This window comes from Panthera uncia (genome assembly GCF_023721935.1).
Source record: "Panthera uncia isolate 11264 chromosome A1 unlocalized genomic scaffold, Puncia_PCG_1.0 HiC_scaffold_17, whole genome shotgun sequence".
Lineage (NCBI taxonomy): Eukaryota > Metazoa > Chordata > Mammalia > Carnivora > Felidae > Panthera > Panthera uncia.
In genome coordinates this window covers 30,511,529-30,535,165 of record NW_026057577.1, presented here as the reverse complement: position 1 = coordinate 30,535,165, position 23,637 = coordinate 30,511,529, and the positions used below count along the sequence as shown (strand labels likewise).

General features: G+C 41.5%; 1 protein-coding gene across 1 annotated transcript in view; it reads left to right on the top strand.

The window, feature by feature from the left end:
- Positions 1–23,637, top strand: part of KLHL3 (kelch like family member 3) — a 97,713-nt gene that overhangs the window by 5,751 nt on the left and 68,325 nt on the right. The window contains exons 2-3 of the mRNA XM_049649234.1: positions 8,603–8,709; positions 19,152–19,273. Of these exons, the coding sequence (XP_049505191.1) occupies positions 8,603–8,709; positions 19,152–19,273 (229 nt within the window). The remainder of the gene's footprint in view (positions 1–8,602; positions 8,710–19,151; positions 19,274–23,637) is intronic.

Genomic DNA, 23,637 nt, shown 5'->3' with positions numbered 1-23,637 from the left:
TCAGTTACAGGGATGTGGCATTAGGTAAGAGAGTCAAACTTTTGTTCTCAATGAAGCTTGCATTCTAGTGGTGTTTAAAGATCATATCAAATTCTAAGGTATTTAATGGTTTTGAATTTTTTTTAATTTCTGGGGCACCTGAGTGGCTCGGTTGAGTGTCCAACTCTTATCATTGGTTTAGGTTGTAGTCTCACAGTCCTGGGATTGAACCCCACATCGGGATCCGTGCTGAACATGGAGTCTGCTTGGGATTCTCTCTCTCCTTCTGTCTCTGCTCCTCCCCAGTCCCCTCTCAAAATAAATAAGTAAACATTAAAAAAAATTTTTTTTTAATTTCTAAGGTATTAAAGGCATGGCTAATTTTTAAAACTGGAGTGGAATGGGTGAGTGAGGGAGAGAAAGGGAGCCTGAAGAGATGCTTTACTGATCTGGGTGAGTTTAATAGGAACTGGAGGGAGGCGTACTTTGTTTTGATGAAGGCCTGGTAAAGCATCTTGCTTGCCATCCAGGGTCTAAGCTAATGAAATGTTATATAATATTCCAGGGACCTAGGGTTATTTCTTGCGCTGTTTTCACATTTTTCCTCCTTCAATTTTAAGCTATTTTAGTTCACATACACATGTTCTATGCAATTTATGAATCACACAATTCACGAGTTTCCTATTCTTTTTACTTCCATGGTAGAGAATGGGCTGTTGGCATGGTAACTAACTAGCCTTCCTCTTCCTTTTGCCTTTTATCGCTCTGCTCTGAGCCTACCAGCAGCTGCTTCTGGGCAGCAGACTCCTAATGGCTCTTTGGTTCCTGATTTACCATCCGGCCACCAAGTGGGGATATGGTCCCTTTTGAAATAGTACCCCAGATCATTCCTGAAAAGGAGAGATAGTCTCTTCTATCCTGTTTTGACAGTTTTAACCTCCCCTTTCACCATCCCTAAAATTTCTCTACCCTCATCCCCTTTTTTTTTTTTTAAAGATGATCTGCCACTATGCCTTTTGTTAATAGTAATGAATCATCTTAGTACATTGCTGTTTTTCTTTTTTTGGTAACAGCTTTATTAAGATATAATTCATGTGATGGGGTACCTGGATAGCTCATTTGGTTGAGTGTCCGGCTCTTGATTTTGGCTCAGGTCATAATTTTGCAGTTCATGAGCTCAAGCCCCATGTGAGGCTCCGTGCTGACAGTGTGGAGCCTGCTTCAGATTCCCTCTCTCTCTCTCTCTCTCTCTCTCTCACTCTCACTCTTTCTGCCCCTGCCTCGTGCACATTCTCTCTCAAAATAAATAAATTTTAAAACCTTAAAGATATAATTCATATGCCATATTTAAAGTGTCAATGGCTTATAGTATAGTCACAGAGTTGTGCAACTAACAGCTGATTTTAAAACATTTTCGTCATCCCCTCCAAAAAATTCCTGTGTATGTTAGCAATAATCCCATTGTTTTCCCTACCCCTCACCCTTCAGTAATGTACTTTCTGTCTCTAAAGATTTACTTATTTTGGAATTATGTAATAAGCCTTTTGTGACTTCTTTGTCAGCATAATGTTTTCAAGGTTCATCCATGTTGTAGCATGTCTCAGGATTTCATTCCTTTTTATTGCTGAATAATATTGCATTGTGTATACGTACCACATTTGATACCCTTTGGCTGTTATAAATAATGCTGCTATAAACATTCACGTATACATTTTTGTGTGGATGCATGTTTTCATTTCTTTTGGATATATACCTAAGAGTGGGTTGCTAGGTCACATGATAACTACATGTTTAACTTTTGGAGGAACTGCCAGACTGTTTTCCAAAGCACTGCACCATTTGACATTTCTACCAGCAGTGTATGAAGGTTCCAGTTTCTTTATATCCTTGCCAGTGTTTGTTATTATCTGTGTTTTTGATTACAGCCATCCTGGTGTCTGAGGTGATACCTCATTGTGGTTGTGATTTGTATTTCTCCGATCATTAATGATGTTCAGCATCTTTTTATGTGATCATTGACCGTTTCTATATCTTACTTGGAGAAATGTCTATTTAGAGCCTTTGTCCATTTTAAAATTGGGTTATATGTCTATTATTGAGTTAAAAGTGTTCAAGTTGTTTATATATTCCAGATACAAGTTTCATATCAGATACATGATTTGCAAAGTTTTTCTTTCCTTGTTCGGGTTGTTTTTTTTCACTTTTTTGATATCCTGATGGTGTCTTTGGAAGTGCAAAAGTTGTAAATTTTGATGTCTGATTTGTTTTTTTCTTTTGTTGTTTGTGTTTTGGTGTCCTGTATAACAAACCATTGCCTAATCTGAAGTCATGAAGATATACCCCTATGTTTTCTTCTTAGAGTTTTATAGTTTTAGCTCTTATATTTATTTTTTTGATCTATTCCAAGTTAATTTTTGTATATTATGTGGAGTAGGGGGTCCTTTGTTTTTTTCGTACGTGGATATCCAGTTGTCTGAGCACCATTTGTGGCAAGACAATTTTTCCCCTATTTGAATATATTGGCACCCTGGTCAAAACTCAGTTGACTGTTTTGTGTCACAAAAGAAATCATCAACAAAACAAAAAGGCACTCTACTGAGTGAGAGAAGATATATGCAAAAGATATATCTGATAAGGGGGTTGTATCCAAAAGATATAAAGAACTTCTACAATTTAACACCAGGAAACAAACAATCTGATTAAAAAGAGGCACATAATCTGAATATATTTTTCCAAAGAAGACATACACATGGCCAGCAGGTACATGAAAAGATGCTCAACCTCACTAATCTTCAGGGAAATGCAATTCACAACCACAATGAGATATCACCTTATACTAGTCAGAATGCCTAGTATCAAAAAGACAAGAAATAAGTATTGGCGAGGATGTGGAGAAAAGGAATCTTCGTGCACTGTTAGTGGGAACAGAAATTGGTGTGACCACTGTGGAAAAGAGTATGGAGGTTTCTCAAAACATTAAAAATAGAAATCCCATGGGGACACCTGGGTGGCTGAGTCAGTTAAGTATTGGACTCTTGGTTTCAGCTCAGGTCATGATCTCATGGCTTTGCAGGCTTGAGTCCCACACTGGGCTCTGTGTTTGCATTGCAGAGCATGCTTGGGATTCTCTCTCTCTCCATCTCTCTCTGCCCCTCCCTGACTTGTACCTGTCTCTGTCTCTCTCAAAATAAATAAATAAACTAAAAAAAAAAAAATAGAAATACCATGAAACCCAGTAATTCCACTACTGATATTTACCCAAAGAAAATGGAAACACTAATTGGAAAATATATATGCACCCTTATGTTTATTCTAGCATTATTTACAATAGTCAAGATACAGAAACAACTTAAGTGTCCTTTGATAGATAAATGGATGAAGAAGAAGGTGTGTGTTGTGTGTGTGTGTGTGTGTGTGTGTGTGTGTGTGTATAAAATATGGAATATTAGTCATAAAAAAAGAGATCTTGCCATTTGTGACAACATGGATGGACCTAGAGGGTATTATGCTAAATGAAATAAATCCAACAGAGAAAGAGAAATACCATATAATTTCTCTTATATGTGGAATCTAAAAAAAAAAAAAAAAAGAATGAACAAACAAAAAAACAGACACAAACTCGTAAATTCAGAGAACAAACTGGTGGTTGCCAGAGTGGAGAGGAGTGGTGGCAAAATAGAAAAGGGCAAAATAGAAAATGGGCAATAGAAATGGGCAAAATAGAGAAAGGGAATTAAGAGGTACAAACTTCCATTTATAAAATAAATAAGTCATGGAGATGGAAGGTATAGCATAGAGAATAAAGTCAATAATGTAATAGTGTGGTATGGTGCCAGATGGTAGCTACACTTATCATGGTGAGCATTGTGTAATGTGTAGAATTGTCAAACCACTATGTTGTACTCCTGAAGGTAATATAACATTATATGTCAACTATGCATCAATAAAAAACATTTTAAAAATAAATGATAAAAAATTTTTAAAAATGAATTGACTGGGAGGGTATATTTCTGGATTCTCAATTCTATTCTATTGATCTATATATCTATGGTTATATTATTACTCTGCTGTCTTTAGCTTTGTAGTAAGTTCTGAAATTGGGAAGCATGAATCCTTCACCTTATTCTTCTTTTTCAAGATTGTTTTGGCCATTCTAGGTCCCTTGCATTTCTGTATGAATTTTAGGTTTCGCTTGTCAGTTTCTGCAAAGAAGCCAGCTGAGAGTTTGATAGAAATTGGGTTGAAACTGTAGAACAATTTGGGAAGGTATTGCCATCTTTTTTTTTTTTTTTTTTTTTTAATGTTTATTTATTTTTGAGAGGAGGGGAGGGGAAGAGAGAGGACTGGACAGGGGATCTGAGGCAGGCCCTGCACTGACAGCAGCGAGCCTCATGCGGAGCTCAAACTAACGAACTGTGAAATTGTGAAATCATGACCTGAGCTGAAGTTGCATGCTCAACTCACTGAGTCACCGAGACGCCCCTGGGGGAGTATTGCCATCTTAAAAATATTAAGTTTTTCGGGGCGCCTGGGTGGCGCAGTCGGTTAAGCGTCCGACTTCAGCCAGGTCACGATCTCGCGGTCCGTGAGTTCGAGCCCCGCGTCGGGCTCTGGGCTGATGGCCCGGAGCCTGGAGCCTGTTTCCGATTCTGTGTCTCCCTCTCTCTCTGCCCCTCCCCCGTTCATGCTCTGTCTCAAAAATAAATAAAAAACGTTGAAAAAAAAATTAAAAAAAAAAAATTAAGTTTTTCAATTCATGAACACTGGAAGTCTTTCCATCTATTCAGGTCTTTCTTGATTTTTTTTCAACTGAGTTTTACAGTTTTAGAGGACAGGTTTCATGCTTGTTTTGTTAAATTTATTCTTTAGTGTTTATTTTTGATGCTATTTTAAGTGGAATTTTTCTTAATATCATTTTTTGGTTCATTGCATGTGTATAGAAACACAGTAAATTTTGTATATTGATCTTGTATTCTGCAACATTATTTTTTTATTAGAGAGAGAGAGAACACAAGCAGGGGAGAAGGGCAGAGGGAGAGAATCTTAAGCAGGCTCTATGCTCAGAGCATAGACAGAGTCAGAGCCTGATGCAAGGCTTGATCCCATGATTCTGGGATCATGACCTGAGTTGAAATCAAGAGTCGGACGCTCAATCAACTGAGCCACCCAGGCACCCTTGCAACCTTCTTAAACTCATTTATTTGTTTTAATATTTTTTTAGTGGATTTCTTATAGGATTTTCTATATATAAGATCATGTCATCTGTGAATATTGTTTTATTTCTTCTTTTCCAATTTGCATGTCTTCCATTTTCATGTTCTATTTCATTTTCATTTTCTATTTCACTTTCTTGCCTACTTGCCCTACCTAGCCTCCCTAATCTTATCTTCCTTATTTGGTATAGTTAGTCATTCCTTACTTTTTGTAGCCCTCTCTTCGCTTGTCTTCTCAGACACCATACGTTTTGGGTTTTCCTCCTATTTCACTAGTTACTTTATTGTTTCTTTAGCTGGCTCTTTCTCTTCCCTCCAACCTCTTAACCATCTCCCACCTTTGAAATTAAGACTTATGAATCCATTTGCCTACTTGATAAACCCCACGTAGATGTCTGATATGCAGCTCAAATTTAGCCTTAGGAAGGTTAACTTAACTGCTAATCCTAAATGAAATGTTTTATGGGAAAAAAAGAGAAAGAAATATTAATGTTCACGGAATGTTTAACTATTAGCACTATTCTTTATCTTGTTCACAACATATCTGAATTCTGATACTCAGGGGACATGAACCCTGGTCAGTTTGATTCCAGAGCCTGAGCTCCTTCCGAATAGCTATCACAAAGTGGATAGCCCTGTTTTTCTCTTGTTGAGATTGTTTTTTGGAGTAGTGTGTGACAGCTCAGGAATAAAGAATCCTATAGGATTTCTAGTAAATGGAATTAGAAATGCTTGTCAGCCATGCAGTGCTTTAGAGCTGCTGCTTCTCTCTTCTATATAGAGTGGATACACAGAGATGTCTCAGTGTGCAGACAGGCTTTACCATTCCCAGGGAAAGCCTACATTGAGTTTTGGGTGAGTTTCTGGGCCACTTTCCTAGATTTCTCTAGCCTTGAGATACACTTCTCATCAGAACTATTCTCCTGTATTTGCTTAACCGGATTCTCCACCTTTAAACCTCATTCCCTCTTGTGTCTTTTCCTTTGTTCATGAACTATCAGCTCCTCTGGGTTTGTGCAAGATATCCCATTCTGACATTTGCCTTTTCAGCACCTGGCTCAGCATTTGCTCAGCATTTCTGACTCATCTGTTTTGCTTTCCTTGTTAAAATACTGGTTACAAGAACAACAACAAAATTACACTTTTTTGGTCAGTTCTTTTTAATTGAAGTATATTTGACAAATGACTTGTACTTTTAAAGAGTAGTGATAACTCCATTTTCTCTTTAAAATAGTTAATGAAAGTGAAATGAAAATGTCCAAGATAAGTCTGTTCATGTTGTGACTACATTTTTACAATCCATTTTGTCCAGATTAAAAACTAGCCTGTTCTCAGGTGGCATCTGCAATCTCATTTGGTCCCCACGATGGATGTCCCGAGGCAGCTAAAAAAGATGAGAAAACTGGTGAGATCCTTTGTCCATGTTCTCATAGCCAGTTAGGGGCAGAGCCAGTTCTCTTCCCAGCTGAGCTGGTTTGTTCTGATAAAATTTGTCTTTAGAGTCTGCTGTCCACTGTAGTGTGAGGTCCCCTTCCCAGGTTTTGCCTCTTGGCACTCAGAGGTGTCACCCTTCCCTGATGCCCCCTCACAGGGACTTTATTCCATAGGCTGAAACTTTCCTGATCACCTTTCAGTATTGGGGCTAACTTATCTTCCGATTTTGTGTTCCTAAGTATGAGCCAATTGTGGGGCATTATGGCACCAATCCAGAGTGAGAACTAGATTCAAGACTCTGCCTTCTGTGGCACCTCTCTGAGCTTCATAGACCAGATGAACTCTAAAGGCATTTACAGCTCCAGTCTTATCATGCTTTATGATTCTATTTTCTCTGATAAGCAATCCTGCACTAACGTCTGAATAGTTGGCAAAGGTTTAATATGTCACTCCAGGGATGGCAAATAGGTAGCTTATCTCCTATTGATCAATCATGGAAGACTCATTAAAAAAAATTTTTTTTAAATCTTTATTTTGGGGGGGGGGCAGAGTGTGAGCAGGGGAGGAACAGAGATAGAGGGAGACCCAGAATCTGAAGCAGGCTCCAGGCTCTGAGCTGTCGGCACAGAGCCCGACGGGGGGCTCGAACCCATGAGCGGTGAGATCATGACCTGAGCCGCTCAACTGACTGAGCCACCGGGTGCCCCAATGGCAGACTCATCCTCTTCATCTCAACCCTGTTAAATGGATCCCATCATGATTCAAACTTCTCAATCCAGTATTGTGTGCTAAGTAGCCACTGCCAGTGGATCACAGTTGACATGAGTTTGTCCTGACTTCCCTCCGCATCTAGTGCTTCACTCTGAAGGAGGGATTAGTGGTGACCAGGATACCACAGACTTTAGGAAGATGGGTTCTGCGGTTCGGCTGCCTGCATTCACATCCTTTTTCCACTGCTCCCTTTTTGTGTGACTTTGAGAAAGTTACTTAATTTCTCTGGACCTCACTTTCCTTTTTTGTAACATGCAACATAACAACCATACCTCATGGAGTTTTAGACAGGATTAAATGCAATAATATGTATAAAACAGTGCTTAGAACAGTGCCTAGCATATGTAACTCAATAAATGCTTACTATTGGAAGGCTGGTGGAGGAAAAATCCTTAGACTGACACTTTGTGGTGTCCTTTCTATCCTTCAAAGTGGTCTGATGTTCATTCTGTCTATGAGTGTGGATTGATCCCATTTCAAAGTTTATTTAGTAAAAATTTAGGGCTTTCTTTAGGCTAGGCTTGCAGCCAGGTGTTTAAGATATAATAAACAAGTTCCTTTCAGAGCTTGCAGTGTAGTGGGGATGACAAGTAGTTTGTTTTGAAGGTAGTTACAGTATCCTTAATAATTGCAGCGATTGGAGCTTGCACAGGGTCTTTAGGGAGCAGCCTTCTTGGTGATAATGTTAAATCTGGGTGGGAAGATTAATACTTGAGTTGTCCCGATCTGGCTGGCCTCTTGCCAGTGTTTCATAGGTATTAGGTCCCTTGGGGAATTGTTAATGCTTGTTTTCGTGGGCAGCACATCTCAGTGGCATGCTCATGCTCCTTGGCATTCACTCAGTCCCTCGACTGACTGCCCCAGGATTTTCCCATTGCTCTCTGAGCTGCTGTCCCTCTGTCTCAGTCAGAGCTGAAGGAGCTGAGGAGCAGAGATGTGAAGACAAATGAAAGAACCCTGAATTTGCAGCGCCAGAGTAGCTAGGTCTCTCTGTGCGCCTTAGGAAAGCATGAATAGCCCAGCTTATCAGAGATTTGGAGAGTCGATGAGTTCATACCCCTGCCTAACTCAGGATAGGGCAAATGTCTGCGACAGTCTTGTATGGTGGCAGTGTGGAATCTGGGCGGGAGAAAAAATATCCTTGTGTGGCTGGGGGTGGGCATTGGTGCTGTGACCCATGCTGTCCCCTCACTGGTGTTTTACAGTAAACAGCTGTTGTGTGACGTGATGATTGTGGCAGAAGATGTCGAGATAGAAGCCCACCGTGTGGTCCTGGCAGCCTGCAGCCCCTACTTCTGTGCGATGTTCACAGGTATGGTGAGGGGCTAATGATAACCCACGATTATGGGGCTGCAGCCCCAGTGAGAGAATATTTTGGGTGGTGGCCTGAGGGGAGGCAGGAGACAGAATGCTATGACACTCACTGTAAGGAGCTTCGGTGTATCAGATGCTGTGTTTTGCACCATGGGGGACTTGGTGGAACCAGCCAGGCTTGCAGCCCCTTGTCTACTATGAGGAAAAAAGAGGTAGAACCATAGAGTTGATTAGTTCTCACACTTCAGCATGCATCATAATCATGTAGGGGAGCTTTTAGAAGTGTAGGCTCTTGGGCTTATCCCCACACCTCTGTTCTTTCATTTTGCAGATGAGAAACACTGAGGCTGACAAAAAGGGAGGGACTTGCCCAAGATCACATAGGAAATGAGTGGAGCTTGGCTTCTTGATGCCTGGCCCATTGCTGGACCAGCTTGTCCTTCCCTGGCCATTCCTACCAGGCAAGGTCTGCAAACCCTCTTGAGACTTTACAGGAGTGTGGAAGAGATTTGGGAGAAGTGATGGCAGGGCTTGGAGGGGAGAGGAGAGTAAGATAGGAATTTTCACCATCTGGCACCTTTGCAAACTTTCTAGAGGGTCCCTGTTTCCTGTATATGCCCAATAGTCCTGTCCAGCTATTTCACATGTGAGACTGAATGCCTTGAAACCCACGGAGCTTCCTGTCTGTAGTGCCTCACAGCACCTCCCCTGCTCACTGAAGACCTCACTGTAGTGCCTGCTGAGACCCTCAGGCTGGGTCAGGTGTCCCTTCCCCACGTTCCCCAAGTACCCATTGCTGCTTGTTAGTGTGGTCACTATCACTCTTGTGTTGCTGTCTGTTTTCTGGCATCCTCAGTGCCTGTGCTGTGACGTCTTGTGTATCGGTGGCTTCTCATCCTGCAGATTACATGTCGTGTGTCTCCCCAGAGGGGCCTCCTCTGACCACCTGTGCCATGGTTCCTCACTAAGTTCCCTTCTGTCCCATAACTTGAATACATAGTTTTTCCTAACGTTTATCCCTACCTGAAAATCCTGTTGTTGGTTGTTGATTTTTTTTTTTTTTTAATCTGTCTCTCCTCACTAGACTGTAAGCTCCTTAAGGACAGGAGTCTTGTTGGACCTGTTTGCTACCATATCCTAAGCATCTGGTACACGGCCAGAGTCAAATGTATTTTAAATGAATGAATGAAATGTCTCCATAGTTGATTATGAGCTTTGGGCACTTGAGGGCCATGTCTTGTCACTGCTGCATCCTCAGAGCCAACCACAGGGCATGGTATTTAGTAGGAGACAGTAAATAAATGAAGCTTAAAAAGAATGAAGGTGGGCTTGCTAAGAATGGGTGAGTGCAGGCACCCTGTTTTTGCTGAGTAGGCTCTTTCCCTTCTCCTAATATAGTATGTGGCCTCTCATGGGCAAGAGTGGTTCTAGTTGGGGGTGACTTAGTGATTGTGTTTTGAGAGTTCCTCACAATGTGGACCCCCCCTTGGCTCATTGTGTGAAGGAGCTGTAACTCAGGTAAGTGGATCAAGCCTTTCTTCCATCACCCTGAACCTTGGGTCAGGAATTAGCAGCCTGGAAAATGTAGTTGTGAAAACCAGTGAATTTCACTACCTGGAAATTTTGAGCTGCATGCTCTTTGAAGTAGTTTCAAACTCTAGTAGCAAGGTTTTTATGTCTTTATTTACCTCTCTCGTTCATCTGTCTATTTAAAAAAAATAATTCATTTTGTTTGCAATAGTTATTTGGTTGCAACTTCACTAAGTAGCTCTGCCATTCATTGTTTTCTTGTGTATGTGGTTTGGAAAGTCCACTATTGAGAGAAGAAATCTGTTTGGAATTGCGATGAATTGTAGTGTTGCCTCCACTTGTTGCTAATGAACTTGCCTCTGGAGTAGTGCAAGTGGCCAAGCAAGAACAAGATGATTTTAGAAACATAAAGAATCTGAACGCTTCTGGAGCAGATGTTGGATTCTAGTCGTTAAAGGGAGGAAAAAATCAAGAAGAAATAGTCTAATGTGATGCCCAGCTCAAGTCATCTGTTGAATCTGGTTACTGTCCATCCTTTCATCCTTCCATCCAGCCATCCAGCCAACCATATCTGTCTGTCTTTCTACTCACCCATGTACCTTTTCAAACACTACTCACATATGTTGATTGCAGAAAAGAAATTAGAGAATGTGGACAAACAAAAAAAAATATATGTAATACATCATCTAGATAAGATTATAGTTCATATCCTTTCAGATTTTATATTTATAAATATATACACATACGACATAAAATTTTAATATAGGGGCACCTGGGTGGCTCCGTCAGTTGAGCATCTGACTCTTGATTTTTGGCTCAGGTCATGATCCTGGAGTTGTGGGATCGAGCCCCATATCTGGCTCTGTGCTGAACATGGTAGCTTGGTAGCTTGAGATTCTCTCTCTCTCCCTCTGCCCCTCTCCCTTGTTTGTGCTCGCTCGCTCTCTCTAAAAAATAAAAAAAATAAATACCTAAAAAAATAAAAAATTTAAAAACGCACCAAAATAAAATTTTAATATAAATGAGCCATTTTGTATATACATAGTTGATGTAATGTGTATACTTAAAAAAAATTACTGTTCATCTTCCTGGGGTGTTCTTCCCCCTGCATCTTTGCCTGTCTAACTCCTATTCATCTCTCATTACTGCTTAAGCAACACTTCCTCAGGTAGACTTTCCCATGATCCCCTTGGATTAGGTTAAATTCTTTTGTTATTTACTCTTATGATACCATACGTTATGCTTGTCTTTAGTATCACTGCTTATTTCATTACTTCCTTGATATCTGATTGCTCTGGTCAGTCAGTTAAGAACTCTACCTTAATTCACTGCTATCTCCCCACTTCCTACCTGGATCTTCCATGTAGTAAGTGCTCAGTGAAAATTTGCTTAATCAAACCATTGGTTTATGGTCAGTATATTTTCACATCAGTGAAATCACATCTACGTCATAATTTCAATGGCTTCGTAAGATTCCATCATATATGTCCAAGTCAAAAATTGATTTCCGTTTTGGTTAGAAATTCTAATTGTTTCTAATATTTTGCTATTATAAGTAATACTGTCATGGGTATCTTTGCTTCTTAATATTTATTTATGTTATAATTACTTCCTTAGAATAGACCCCTAGAATAGGGGTATGCACATGTTGAAGATTTGAGACACATGCCACAAATTCACATTTCCTAGAACAGTTGGACCAGCTTATGCTTCCATCAGCATTTTGTGAGATTTGTGTGTTTTTTGAGGCCCCTTGATTTGGCTTAAACCTTGGTAAGCAGGTTTAAAGAGTAACATTGTAAAATTTTGTTCTAATTATCAGATTCAGCTTCAGAATTCATAAACTTAATCATGAAAAGGCCCAGCTGACTCTTTTTTCTTTCAAAAATTTAGATAATTTATTTTATTTTGTTTTTAATTTTAAATCCAAGTTAGTTAATGTATAGTGTAGTAATGATTTCAGAAGTAGAATTTAGTGATTCATCACTTACATATATCACCTAGTGCTCATCCCAACTGGTGTCCTCCTTAATACTCATCACCCCTTTAGCCCTTCTCCCGACCCTCCTCCCTCCATCAACTCTGTTTGTTCTCTGTATTTAAGAGTCTCATATGGTTTGCCTCCCTGTTATCTTATTTTGCCTTCCTTTCCCATATGTTCATCTGTTTTGTTTCTTAAATTCTGCATATGAGTGAAATCATATAATATTTGTCTTTTTCTGACTTATTTTGCTTAGCATAATACATTCTAGTTCCATCCATGTTATTGTAAATGGCAAGCTTTCATTCTTTCTTATTACCAAGTAATATTCCATCATATATGTATGCCACATCTTCTTTATCCATTCATCAATCGATGAACATTTGGGCTCTTCCCATACTTTGGCTATTGTCGATAGTGCTGCTATAAACATTGGGGCGCATGTGCCCCTATGAATCAGCACACTATGTGTGCATGTGCCCCATGTATCCTTTGAATAAATACCTAGTAGTGCAATTGCTGGGTCATAAGGTAGTTCTATGTTTAATTTTTTGAGGGACCTCCATACTGTTTTCCAGAGTGGCTGCACCAGTTTGCATTCCTACCAGCAGTGCAAAAGTGTTCCCCTTTCTCCACATCCTCACCAACATCTTTTGTTGTCTGAGTTGTTCATTTTATCAGCTGACTCTTGTTAAGTCCATTTCTATCAGCATGTTTAAGGCCAAAATGAAAAAGAAATACTCATGACGTTCTTCTGACTTGAGGGGTGTGATTACGATCTTTTTATTCGGGCTTAAAGTGTTTTTACTTTTTTGTCCTCTGAGTTCATATTGCCCAAATGTCCCAGATATCAACCCTGCTCCTTGACCATGTTCTGCACAGAATAACTTGGGATAAATGTGACAGTGAGGTCTGAGTGCCCAGAGGAGAGTGTTGAGAGGCAGCCAGCTTGCAAGAAGATCCAGGATGGGCTGTCACTCAAACTGCTCAGCACTCCTTTAGCACAGGGATTAGAGAGGCCAGCAGTGCTATGTTCTGCCCATCTTCGTCCTGTGAATAGGGAATACTTTAGATTGCCCTGCTTCCTCCCCATCTAGCTCCTCCATCCCTAGGGAAGCACATTTTACCAAAATAGCCTAGTCAGTTTTTTTCTCTCTCTTTTTTTTTGTCCTTTACTATGGGTTCTGTGTACTAGAGTATTTCCACTCCATATGGGTCCCTACGAGTCATCTGAGTACATTAAAAACAGCCCCATCTTATGGTGTTAAAGGAACTGGGTTTTAAAGAATATGTGGGCTCAGGGTATTAATGCCCCATCATCACTTGATAGAGATGTGGGGTTGCTTGCTTTCCTGGGCTCTCTGTGGTTCTTGGGGATGTCTAGGTACAAGGTCTTAAGGTATGGCCTGAGGATTTAAAGAAATTTAAGCTCTATTCTTTTAGTCCAGGTCACTCTCATCTTTCACCTAATTTCCTGCAGCAGCTTTGATACTAGTCAACCTGCCTCCTATTTTGTTCCTTCAACCCCAGCCTGTTCTCTACACTGTAGCTATAGTGACTTTCCAAAAAATCAGTCTGATGCATCCCTCACCTGCTTAAAATCTGTCAGGGCCTTTTGAAGGGGCACATGCACCACAATGTTTATAGCAGCACTATCAACAATAGCCAAATTATGGAAAGAGCCCAAATGCCCATCAACTGATGAATGGATAACAAAGATATGGTAATATGCACGGTGGGATATTGATCAGCCATCAAAAAGAATGAAATCTTGCCATTTACAATAACATGGATGGAACTAAAGTATATGATGCTAAGTGAAATAAGTCAGAGAAAGGTAAATAACACATGATTTCACTCATATGTGGAGTTTAAGAAACAAAACAGGTGAACATAGGGGAAGGGAAGGAAAAGTAAGATAAAAATAGAGAGGGAGGCAAACCATAAGAGACTCTTAAATACAGAGAACAAACTGAGGGTTGCTGGAGGGGTGTTGGGTTGGGGGATGGGCTAAATGGGTGATGGGCACTAAGGAGGACACTTGTGGGGATGAGCACTGAAACCATTATTACACTATATGTTAACTAACTTGGATTTAAGTAAAACTAAAAAAAGACATGTGTCATGAAAGCCATGTTTAAATGCACATCATTTTCAGAAATGATCGTAGTTAAATTAAGATTTATTTAATACTAAAAACTAAAAGAAAGTAATTGGCTTAATCATTCCGCCATTTGAACTAGCATAGAGTGTCCTTTGAATCAATATTTTGATCCTGGTCTGATCCCTTGTTAACATAACCTGATAGCTGAAAGAAAAAAAAAATCTGTCAGAGGCTTTCCATTGCTTTCAGGATGCAGTCTGAACTCCTTGGCATGGCCCACAAGGCCTTCCATTTGCCTAGATTCTGCTTCTGTCTCCAGCCTTGACTCCCCATTACTCTCTCTCTCTCCCCCCCCCCTCGCCATTCCTCTCTTTGCTTTGCTTCTGCCACGTTCAGCTTCTTGTGGGCCCAGAACAGGTCCTGTTCTTTCTTGCCTCCAGACCTTTACATACACTACTACTGTCTTTGCCTGGAATATTGATTCTTCCCTCATACTCCCTTCTCTCCTAACTAACCATGACTCCTTCTCCAGATCTCACTTTAGATCTGTGGTTCTTAACCATGATGAATCAATCTGATGAAAACAATGGATTCTCTTCTCCCCAGTGGCAAATACGGGTTCCTGTGTACTATTCATTTTGCATACAGGTCAGGGTGCAGGAATCCCTGTTTAACAACTCTTTAAGCTAAGCCCTCTTTTCTAGTATTTAACACATTTCGTAATTGTTGGTTTACTTGTGTCTCTCCCCACTGGACTGAGCCCCATGAGGGAAGGGCCATAACTTATTCATGGCTGTGTCCTCTGGTTCAGCACAGTGCTTGGCACATAGGGACTGCTTGATATGTGTTTGTTGAATGAATGAATGAATGAATGAACAAATATCTGCCCTTGAATGGATCATGTTCTTTTTGGAGGAATAGGACATGCATGGTAACAGATGACAGGCAGAAGTGGAAGAGGCTAGAAAGATGTGCGACTAACACATTTTCTGAAAATGAATAAATCAGGAGACTATAGATGCTGGAGAGGATGTGGAGAAATGGGAACCCTCTTGCACTGTTGGTGGGAATGCAAACTGGTGCAGCCACTCTGGAAAACAGTGTGGAGTTCCTCAAAAAATTAAAAATACATCTACCCTATGACCCAGCAATAGCACTGCTAGGAATTTACCCAAGGGATACAGGAGTGCTGATGCATAGGAGCACTTGTACCCCAATGTTTACAGCAGTGCTTTCAACAATAACCAAATTATGGAAAGAGCCTACATGTCCATCAACTGATGAGTAGATAAAGAAATTGTGGTTTATATACACAGTGGAATACTACTTGGCAATGAGAAAGAATGAAATATGGGCTTTTGTAGCAACATGGATGGAACTGGAGAGTGTTATGCTAAGTGAAATAAGCCATACAGAGAAAGACAGATACCATATGTTTTCACTCTTACGTGGATCCTGAGAAACTTAAGACCATGGGGGAGGGGAAGGAAAAAAGAGTTAGGGAGGGAAGCAAACCATAAGAGACTCTTAAAAACTGAGAATAAACTGAGGGTTGATGGGGGGTGGGAGGGAGGGGAAAATGGGTGATGGGCATTGAGGAGGACACCTGTTGGGATGAGTATTGGGTGTTGTATGGAAACCAATTTGACGATAAATTTCATATTAAAAAAAAAGAAAATTCAAATCTGAGGTGGTTGGGCTGGGCCTCTTGGCAAAAGCAGAGGAGGAGGGCTCTTGGGCTGACCTTGAAGATGGAAGGACATATAGAGCTCATGTTTTGTTTTATTTTGTCAGAGTAGTCGAGGTAAGGAAAGGAGCAAGAATGACCAAGCCTTTGTTGGTTTCTGCTCCTCAGGAATTACTGGAATCCATGGAATTATGAGATATCAAAGGAAAGCCCCTTTTTTTCATTTTTTTCTTTTTCCTCCAACAAGTATTTTTTAAGTGCTTGTTATATGCCAAGCACTTTGTTAGGTGTTGAGGATATCTTGGCAAATGAGCTTGACAAGATCTTCTCCCTCTTGGTTCTTGTTTGCTAGGTCTTACATACTAAGTTGTCCTTAGAATTTGGACCAAGGCCTTGTTTGGGAATACTTTTATCAAGGTCATTAGTTAGGGTTAGGTTTAAATTATACAGGGATTTGTGAGAAATGACATGTGGTCTAGAGTTAGGCCAAGATTCAAATCCCAGCCCTGCCTCTCACAGCCATATGCAAATACCTTTTGAAATGCCAGTTCTATAGTTTGTAAAATGGAAATAATATCTACCTCCTGTGGTTGTTACAAGGATTGAGTGAAATAACGTGTATAAACCCTCGGCAGAGGTTCTGGCACACAGTAGCAGCTATTACTGCTACCACTTTCAGAGTCTGTTTAAGCTGAAGACTTAGTTTGGTGCAGTAATTTCTGTTGGTTTATAAGAAATAATGTTGGATTTTACAAGTCTGTGTGATTTATACAGGTTTCTAATATCCTATAAAGGAACTTTCTTAAAATAGATTTTGGTTTTTGAGGCCATAGTTTTTCCTTCACGTGGTTTTCCCATTTGCTTATTGAAGTTTAAGTATTTAATATAGAAAATTAGAAATTTTGGAGCCATGTAAAGAAGCAGGAAAAAAATCTCCCAAAGTTCCACCATCTGTGTCTGAATGTTTGCTATACATTTGACTAAGAATGATCTTGCATCCCCCAGAAAAATAAAACTTTTGCCCATATATACTGGTAACTTCATGTAATTTCAGGAGTTTCTACTTGTTTACCCCGAAGTTACAAAACTGATTGATCTTATTCTCAAGTACAACTTCCACAGAGAGAAAAGAATCAAGCCAGGCTCTGATTTCACACTCACATAAGGGCTTCTGAATCCCTTGGTTCTTGCAGTCAGGTGTTTCTTTTTTTTTTAGTCTTTTTTCTAAGGCCCAAGTTCTTAAACTAAGAATTGGCTGTCTGTAATTATCGTTTGCATTATAATTATCAGCTGGACTCTTACTGATGAATTTCTTAATAGCTGTTTAGAAAGATAAGTTGAACTTTTGGTTTTCTTGGGTGTGGATTTTATTTTATGTGTCTTGGAGTAAACTCAAGAGAGATTGTGAGAGCCTGTCTAATGGGTGCAGTAGAAATCCCCTATCTTTTCCTCTTTCCCCTTTGCCAGTTTGCCCTGCCTCAAGGCTCTTTGTGCTGAGGCCTTTTCACTGACTTCTACCGGTAATCAGAGAGAAGACAGAACAGGGTGGAGGGTCTCTGGTCTACCTGGTCTGATGGTGGAAGGAGTGGGCAGAATTTGGAATGATTTTCCTCCCTCTTCCAGACTCATTCAAATCTCTAACTGTGTTGGGCTGGGAACTGTAGATTGGTGGAGGAATCATGTGCTGCCCATGCAGCTTGGAGGTGGGCGTCTGCAGCCCACACGCTGTACTGTACTTTATTTTCTTGGCTCCAGCACACAAATTCCACAGAGAGAAAACAACTACCCGGGCTCTGTTTTCATACTCACTTAAGGGCTTCTGAATCCCTGTTTCTTGCAGTCAAGTTGCCCTTTATTTCAGTCTACAAAGACACATGTCTAACCTGTCTTTTCCTACTGGAATCAGCAGCCCTTGTTGGATGAGTTTGGCTGTAGACAAACCCATGTGCTGTGTAAGAGGGCAGGCTGGGGAAAGGGGCCTCATTTCTGTGCACATGTGGTACTGCTGCTGCCCTAGTTCACAGGCTCTGTCCTTTTCTTTGTTGGATTATTATCAGGGCCTCCCAACTGTTTTCCCTGCCTCTGATCCAGCTTCCACCGTGCATCCAAACTTTCATTCAGAAATACCCATCTGTTGATGTCATTCCCCTGTTTAAAACCTTCCAGTGGTGCTACTCCTAGGATCAAGTCCAAACTCATTTGCGTGGCTTACAGGGCTCTGCAAGCCCCGGCTGCTGACTCCCTCTCCAGCTTCTTCTCACTGGCACCGCATACCAGCCTCTCACTCTTCTCCAGATTTATCCTTTTGGCACTTTCCTGCCTTTACAACTTATGGCTCCTGCATCCAGCTCATCCTTCCTCACCTTTGCCGCCTGTGGAAATACCCAGCTTAAGTGTGACCTCCTACTAGGATGGCTTCCCAGGGCTCGTTTGCTCCATCTTTTGCATTCTTGGGATCTAGTAGAGGATCGTGAGTAGAGTGTGGGCTCTGGAGTCACACTCACTGGTTTCAGTCCCAGCCTGGCCCCTTCCTAGATGTGTAACTGTGGGCAAAATGAATACCCACCCTCCTGTGCCTCAGTTTCTTCATCTGTGAACTGGGGATAGTATTAATGAAATTCCTAGGTTATTGTGAAGATTGAAAGAGGTGCCACTTTAAAGTGCTTAGCCCATTGCTTAGCCGTAGTTAGCACTTAATAAATGTTACTTTGTATTGTTGTTGTTATACTGGCATGTTATTTATATCTCCATTAAGCTTCTATCGCCTCATATATTTTTATATATCTGCCCTGCTAAACCGTGTGCTCCTTGAGGGCAGGTGCATATCTTGTTCACTTTTCTGGGCCCTGTGTGTACAGGTTTATAGTAAGTGTTGGTTGAATGAGTTACTACTGCATACAGATTTGCCTTCAAAATGGGAATGGGCAACAGACAGAGTGAGGAATGCATAGAGTTGGGTTTGCAGATGATCATAGACCCAAAGTTGATGTGCCCTTGAGGTCAGCTGTTTTATCCTCCTCCATGCCTGAATCCCTTCTGCCACCTCCCAGTGCTTTTATGCTGCCAACACAGGGCAGGAGGCTATGTGAAAGTTAAGCACCAAGTTCTTGTCCATTTTGGTTTTGTTTTGAATTGTAGGTGACATGTCTGAGAGTAAAGCCAAGAAGATAGAAATCAAGGATGTGGATGGGAGGACGCTGAATAAGCTGATTGACTACATCTATACCGCAGAAATCGAGGTGACCGAAGAGAACGTCCAGGTAAACTCAACCCCAGCTAATCGCTCACCACGCACTATTATTGCATCATTTCATTGAACCCTCGTGACAACTCATTTGGTAGCTGGAGAGGAAGCTAAAGCTCCAAAGAGGTTAGGTGACTTGCCCTGCATCACATGGCCTTTAGTTGGGTGAAAGACCCTCACACCCATGCCTGTCTGATCATGGCACCCATAGTCTTAACCACTAAGCCGTCATGCCTCTAAATGAGCTTGGGCACCAGAGCAAAGTCTGTAACTCATGTTGGTTCAAACTCTGGGTGAAGGGTGACCCCACTTCTCCCCAGTCATCATCTCATCTCAGGGATTTTCACTGTGGATTGTGAGGCTGTTAAAAATTTTTCCTGTTTCAACATTAGTCACCTGAGTTTCTTTGAGCACTCATGCTCAGAGATGGAGATGCCAAGCACCAGGCCTGAGTCTCAGCAGGGGTGTGCGGCCGCGAAATGTGTGCCTTTTCCTCCTTTTGCTGCCCCGCCCTCATCCTCAGCCATCTGGAGCCTTGAAAAGAGGAGCCAGCGAAGACACTGCTTCACCCAAAGGTGTGCGTCTTAATGGTTGGGGACATGAGGCAGCACCGGCATGCTTCACTAGGAGAGATGGTTGAGGGTGTGTGGCCCATTCTGGAACCTACAAACCCCTGGGCCAAACACAGACACAGGACATACTATTTCTTGTCATTAAGGGCCTTACTATTTCAGTAAAATGCTGGAAGGTACATGTGATATGAAGGATTTTCCTTTTTTCTTTTTCTTAAAGCACAGTTCCACCTTCTTTATTGTGAGGCAGATACCTCTCCAGTGACCAAAATACCTATTTCCCTTTTCCAGAACACCACCTCCTTTATCAGGATCACGGTATTTGGAAGGCTGAGTTGGTAATCATTTTTTCATTCAATTCAACCCAGATGTTTGAGTGCCTCTTATATGCTGGGCACTTCGTTGGGCTACGTGGTTGTGATGATAACAGGGGTGATTCCATTGCCTGCTGTCACGCAGTTTGTGGTCTGGGGGTGAAGACAGATGCTCATCAAATCAGCACACAAGTAATGTCTGTGCACAGATTGTGATAATTCCTTTGAGGTAGGGAACGTGGTATATAATTAGAGAGTATCAAGGAGACGCAGTTTAGATGGGTGAGGGGATCTGGGAAGGGCTCTTTTGGGAGATAAAATTTAAGCTGAGGCTTGCTATGGTGAAGGGTACTTGTGAGGGTAAAGGGTAAAGGCAAGCTGAGGGTCTGAGGCACCCTGCGTTCAGGCCTCCGGAGCCTGCCTCTCAGTAGAGCCTGCCTTTGTCTCTGGCCTCTGGATAGACTTTCAGGTTGTACAGTGATCTAGTCTAATCCCCTTCCCCTTTTAAACTGAGGTATATACCCCATAAAACACACAGCCTTTGCAATTCATTTCTGGTCTTTTTCATCCAGAATGAAATCGGCAAGGGAGTGCTCACATCTTAGGTCTAGCAACAGAAACTAAATAGCTGAATGACTTTTGGGCAGTAACAGTAAGTGCAGAATAATTCGATATAAAGTGAGTACAGTGTATGTGTTGAAAAAACATATGAAAAGGTTGATATCAAACCACCATCACATTTATATTCACTTGGATACTTTGAAAAGTGATGTAAATATTGATATTTACAGAATGAAAGGAATTATATCTTTTGCAACTCTAATGACCAATGCTAGATGTCGACTGAAAAATGTACAGTGGGTTAATAATTTTTTGAAAAACCTTGCATTAGGGTATATCAGTAACTATTAATCATATAGTGTAGCAGACAGAGTAATGACCCTCTCCCAAGATGTCCATGTCCTGATTCCTGGAGCCTATGAATATGTTAGGTTCTAACTGTCAAAGAGTAGTTCACTGTACAGATGGAATTAATGTTGTAGATCAGTGGACAAGCAATGGGGAGATGACCATGCATTATCCCGGTGGGTCCAGTAGAGTCAGAGGGGCTCTTTGAAGTGGAATATGGAGGTAGAATACAGAGAATCAGAGAGATATGACCCAACACAAACTCAACTTGATGTTTCCATCTTTAAAGATGGGGGCCATGAACCAAGGAATGCGAGTAGCCTCTAGAAGCAGGAAAGGCAAAGAAACATATTTTCCCTTAGAGCCTTCAGAAGGAATGCAGCCCTGTTGACACCTTTATTTTAATCCAGAGAGATGCTTTTGGGATTTCTGACTTCCAGAAGTGTAAGAAAATAAATTTGTGTTGTCTTAAGCTACTAAGACAAAACCAAACACTTCCCCACCACCCTCTCCCCCCCGAAAAAACCGCACCCAACAACAAAAAAACCAAACCAACAAATACAACACTGTAGGTGAGGTTGTAGACTGTATGAATGGAACCAGCTTTTTCTAACCTTTTTACCATGTATTTGTTGAATAACTTTCTTTCTCCCCCATCAAGTCCAAAGTATTTACAAACTTGGATAAGTAGAAGATGTTCCACTCTGGATCCTTATCGCCTGGCCGGGTATTTGTCTTTGTTGCTTTGGTCTAACCCAGTGGTAGTGTGTAAACACCATTATATGAAGGCAGGTAGCAGCAGATAAACTCATCAGAGTCCTCTATAGAAAGTGGCTTCACCACTGTTTGTTGTAAAACTACGTTATAGGGGTAGGGCAGGGGCCAGATCGAAGATGTGCAGGTTCAGAGAAAGAAGTAGAGATGAGGCAGGAGTCAAGTCTGAAGGGAGGCCTGTGTCTGAGCCGTAGCTTCACCCCTGATCAAGAGTGAGTGCGCTTGTTCTGGCTCTGTCCCCGGCATGGTGTCTGTTTTCCCATCTGTAAAGTGAGGGCATGGGATTCAGTGAGCTCGGGCCAGAGAAGACACTTACTCTATCAACCCATGATTTGTGTTCCCTCCCTTCTACTAGAGCCTCTCTGACACCCTCACTGACACCCTGCCTTAAGGATCCGTTTTCATATAGTAGCCGTTTTATTGAGTGGTCAGACTGTCAGCCTTCAAATCCTGGCTCCACCATTTTCTAGATGTGAGATACGAGGCAGCTTACTTAATCTTTCTGTACCTCAGTGTCTTCATCTGTAATATGGGCATAATAGCAGTACTTAATTTCATAGAGTTAGTGTGAGGATTAAATGAATTAATATAGATAAAGCCTTAGAACATTGCTACCCTGTGCCAGGCAGATAGTATGGGCTCTGTGAGCGCTATGAGCACAGAGACCCTGTCACTGAGGAGCACATGGTCTGAGAGTAGAGATGCATGGCTAGGCAAATAGGTACTCAGCAGTGTGGAGGATGGGGATGGTCATGGGGGCAGCATCACTGAGGAGGTGTTGTGTGGGCCCCATCTTGAAGGAGTATTGGGTGGTCATGCCTTCCTCCTCTGCCTGCATGCCTGTGTCCCCATTGGTACATGAGCCCCTAAAGGGGCCTGCTGTGTTCATTTGTGTGTGTGTGGTGAGGAGTGGGGCACGTGCAGGGGCTCCAGTGGAAGGCACAGTGTGGAACCTTTAGGGAACTGCGTGTTGCTTGGAATCCATGGGATATACTAACTCTGTTTACATTTTTCCTCCTCACTTTACAATGTGGTTTGATTGGGGTGACCTCCAGGAAAACAAAACAAAAAAGGTTGAGAAGAGAAAGTTTAGATCAAAACATGGCTGTTTCTTCATGCTGTGACGTATCTGCTGAGGCAGTTGCTCACAAGCTGTGAAGACAACCTTTGTTGAGGATTTGGTGCACTGAGGAGGTGAGCCTGAAGGCCCTGGGGCTCCCCTGAAAGCCTGGGAAACAAGGATCAGAGTCTGGGGCTTGGTTAAATGGCTCCCAGCGCTCCACTCTTAACCACTTCCCAGGCACACAGACACTGGAGAGACTGAATTGCCTTTCCCTGGTGGAGGTAACAGCCATCATAGCTGACACTTACTAATACTCATTGAAAGCCAAGCATGTGGCGGTCACTTCACATGCATTATTTCACTTAATTACATCACCACCAAATGCAAGTATTCTAGTATGATCCCTCTTTCACAGTGGAAGAAGCTAATGATCCGAGTGGTTGAATAAGCGGTAGCATTAAGATTTGAACCCAGCTCTCTCCGTCTCACTGTGCTCTGTTGACATGGGGAATTTGAGTTGCTTGTTAAATGAATGATCAGAATCTTGACTTCCGCTCCTAATTTTAATAGTAATAAAAAGCAGTTTAACTGAGCACTCCCTATGCACCAGGCTCTCTGTTGACTGCTTTAAGTGTATTACTGCATTGGATTCTCACAACAAGCCTCGAAGGCAGTGCCATTATCATCTTTACTTTACTGTTGAGGAGGCAGAGCACGGATAGGTTCAGTAATTTGCCTTAGTCATATG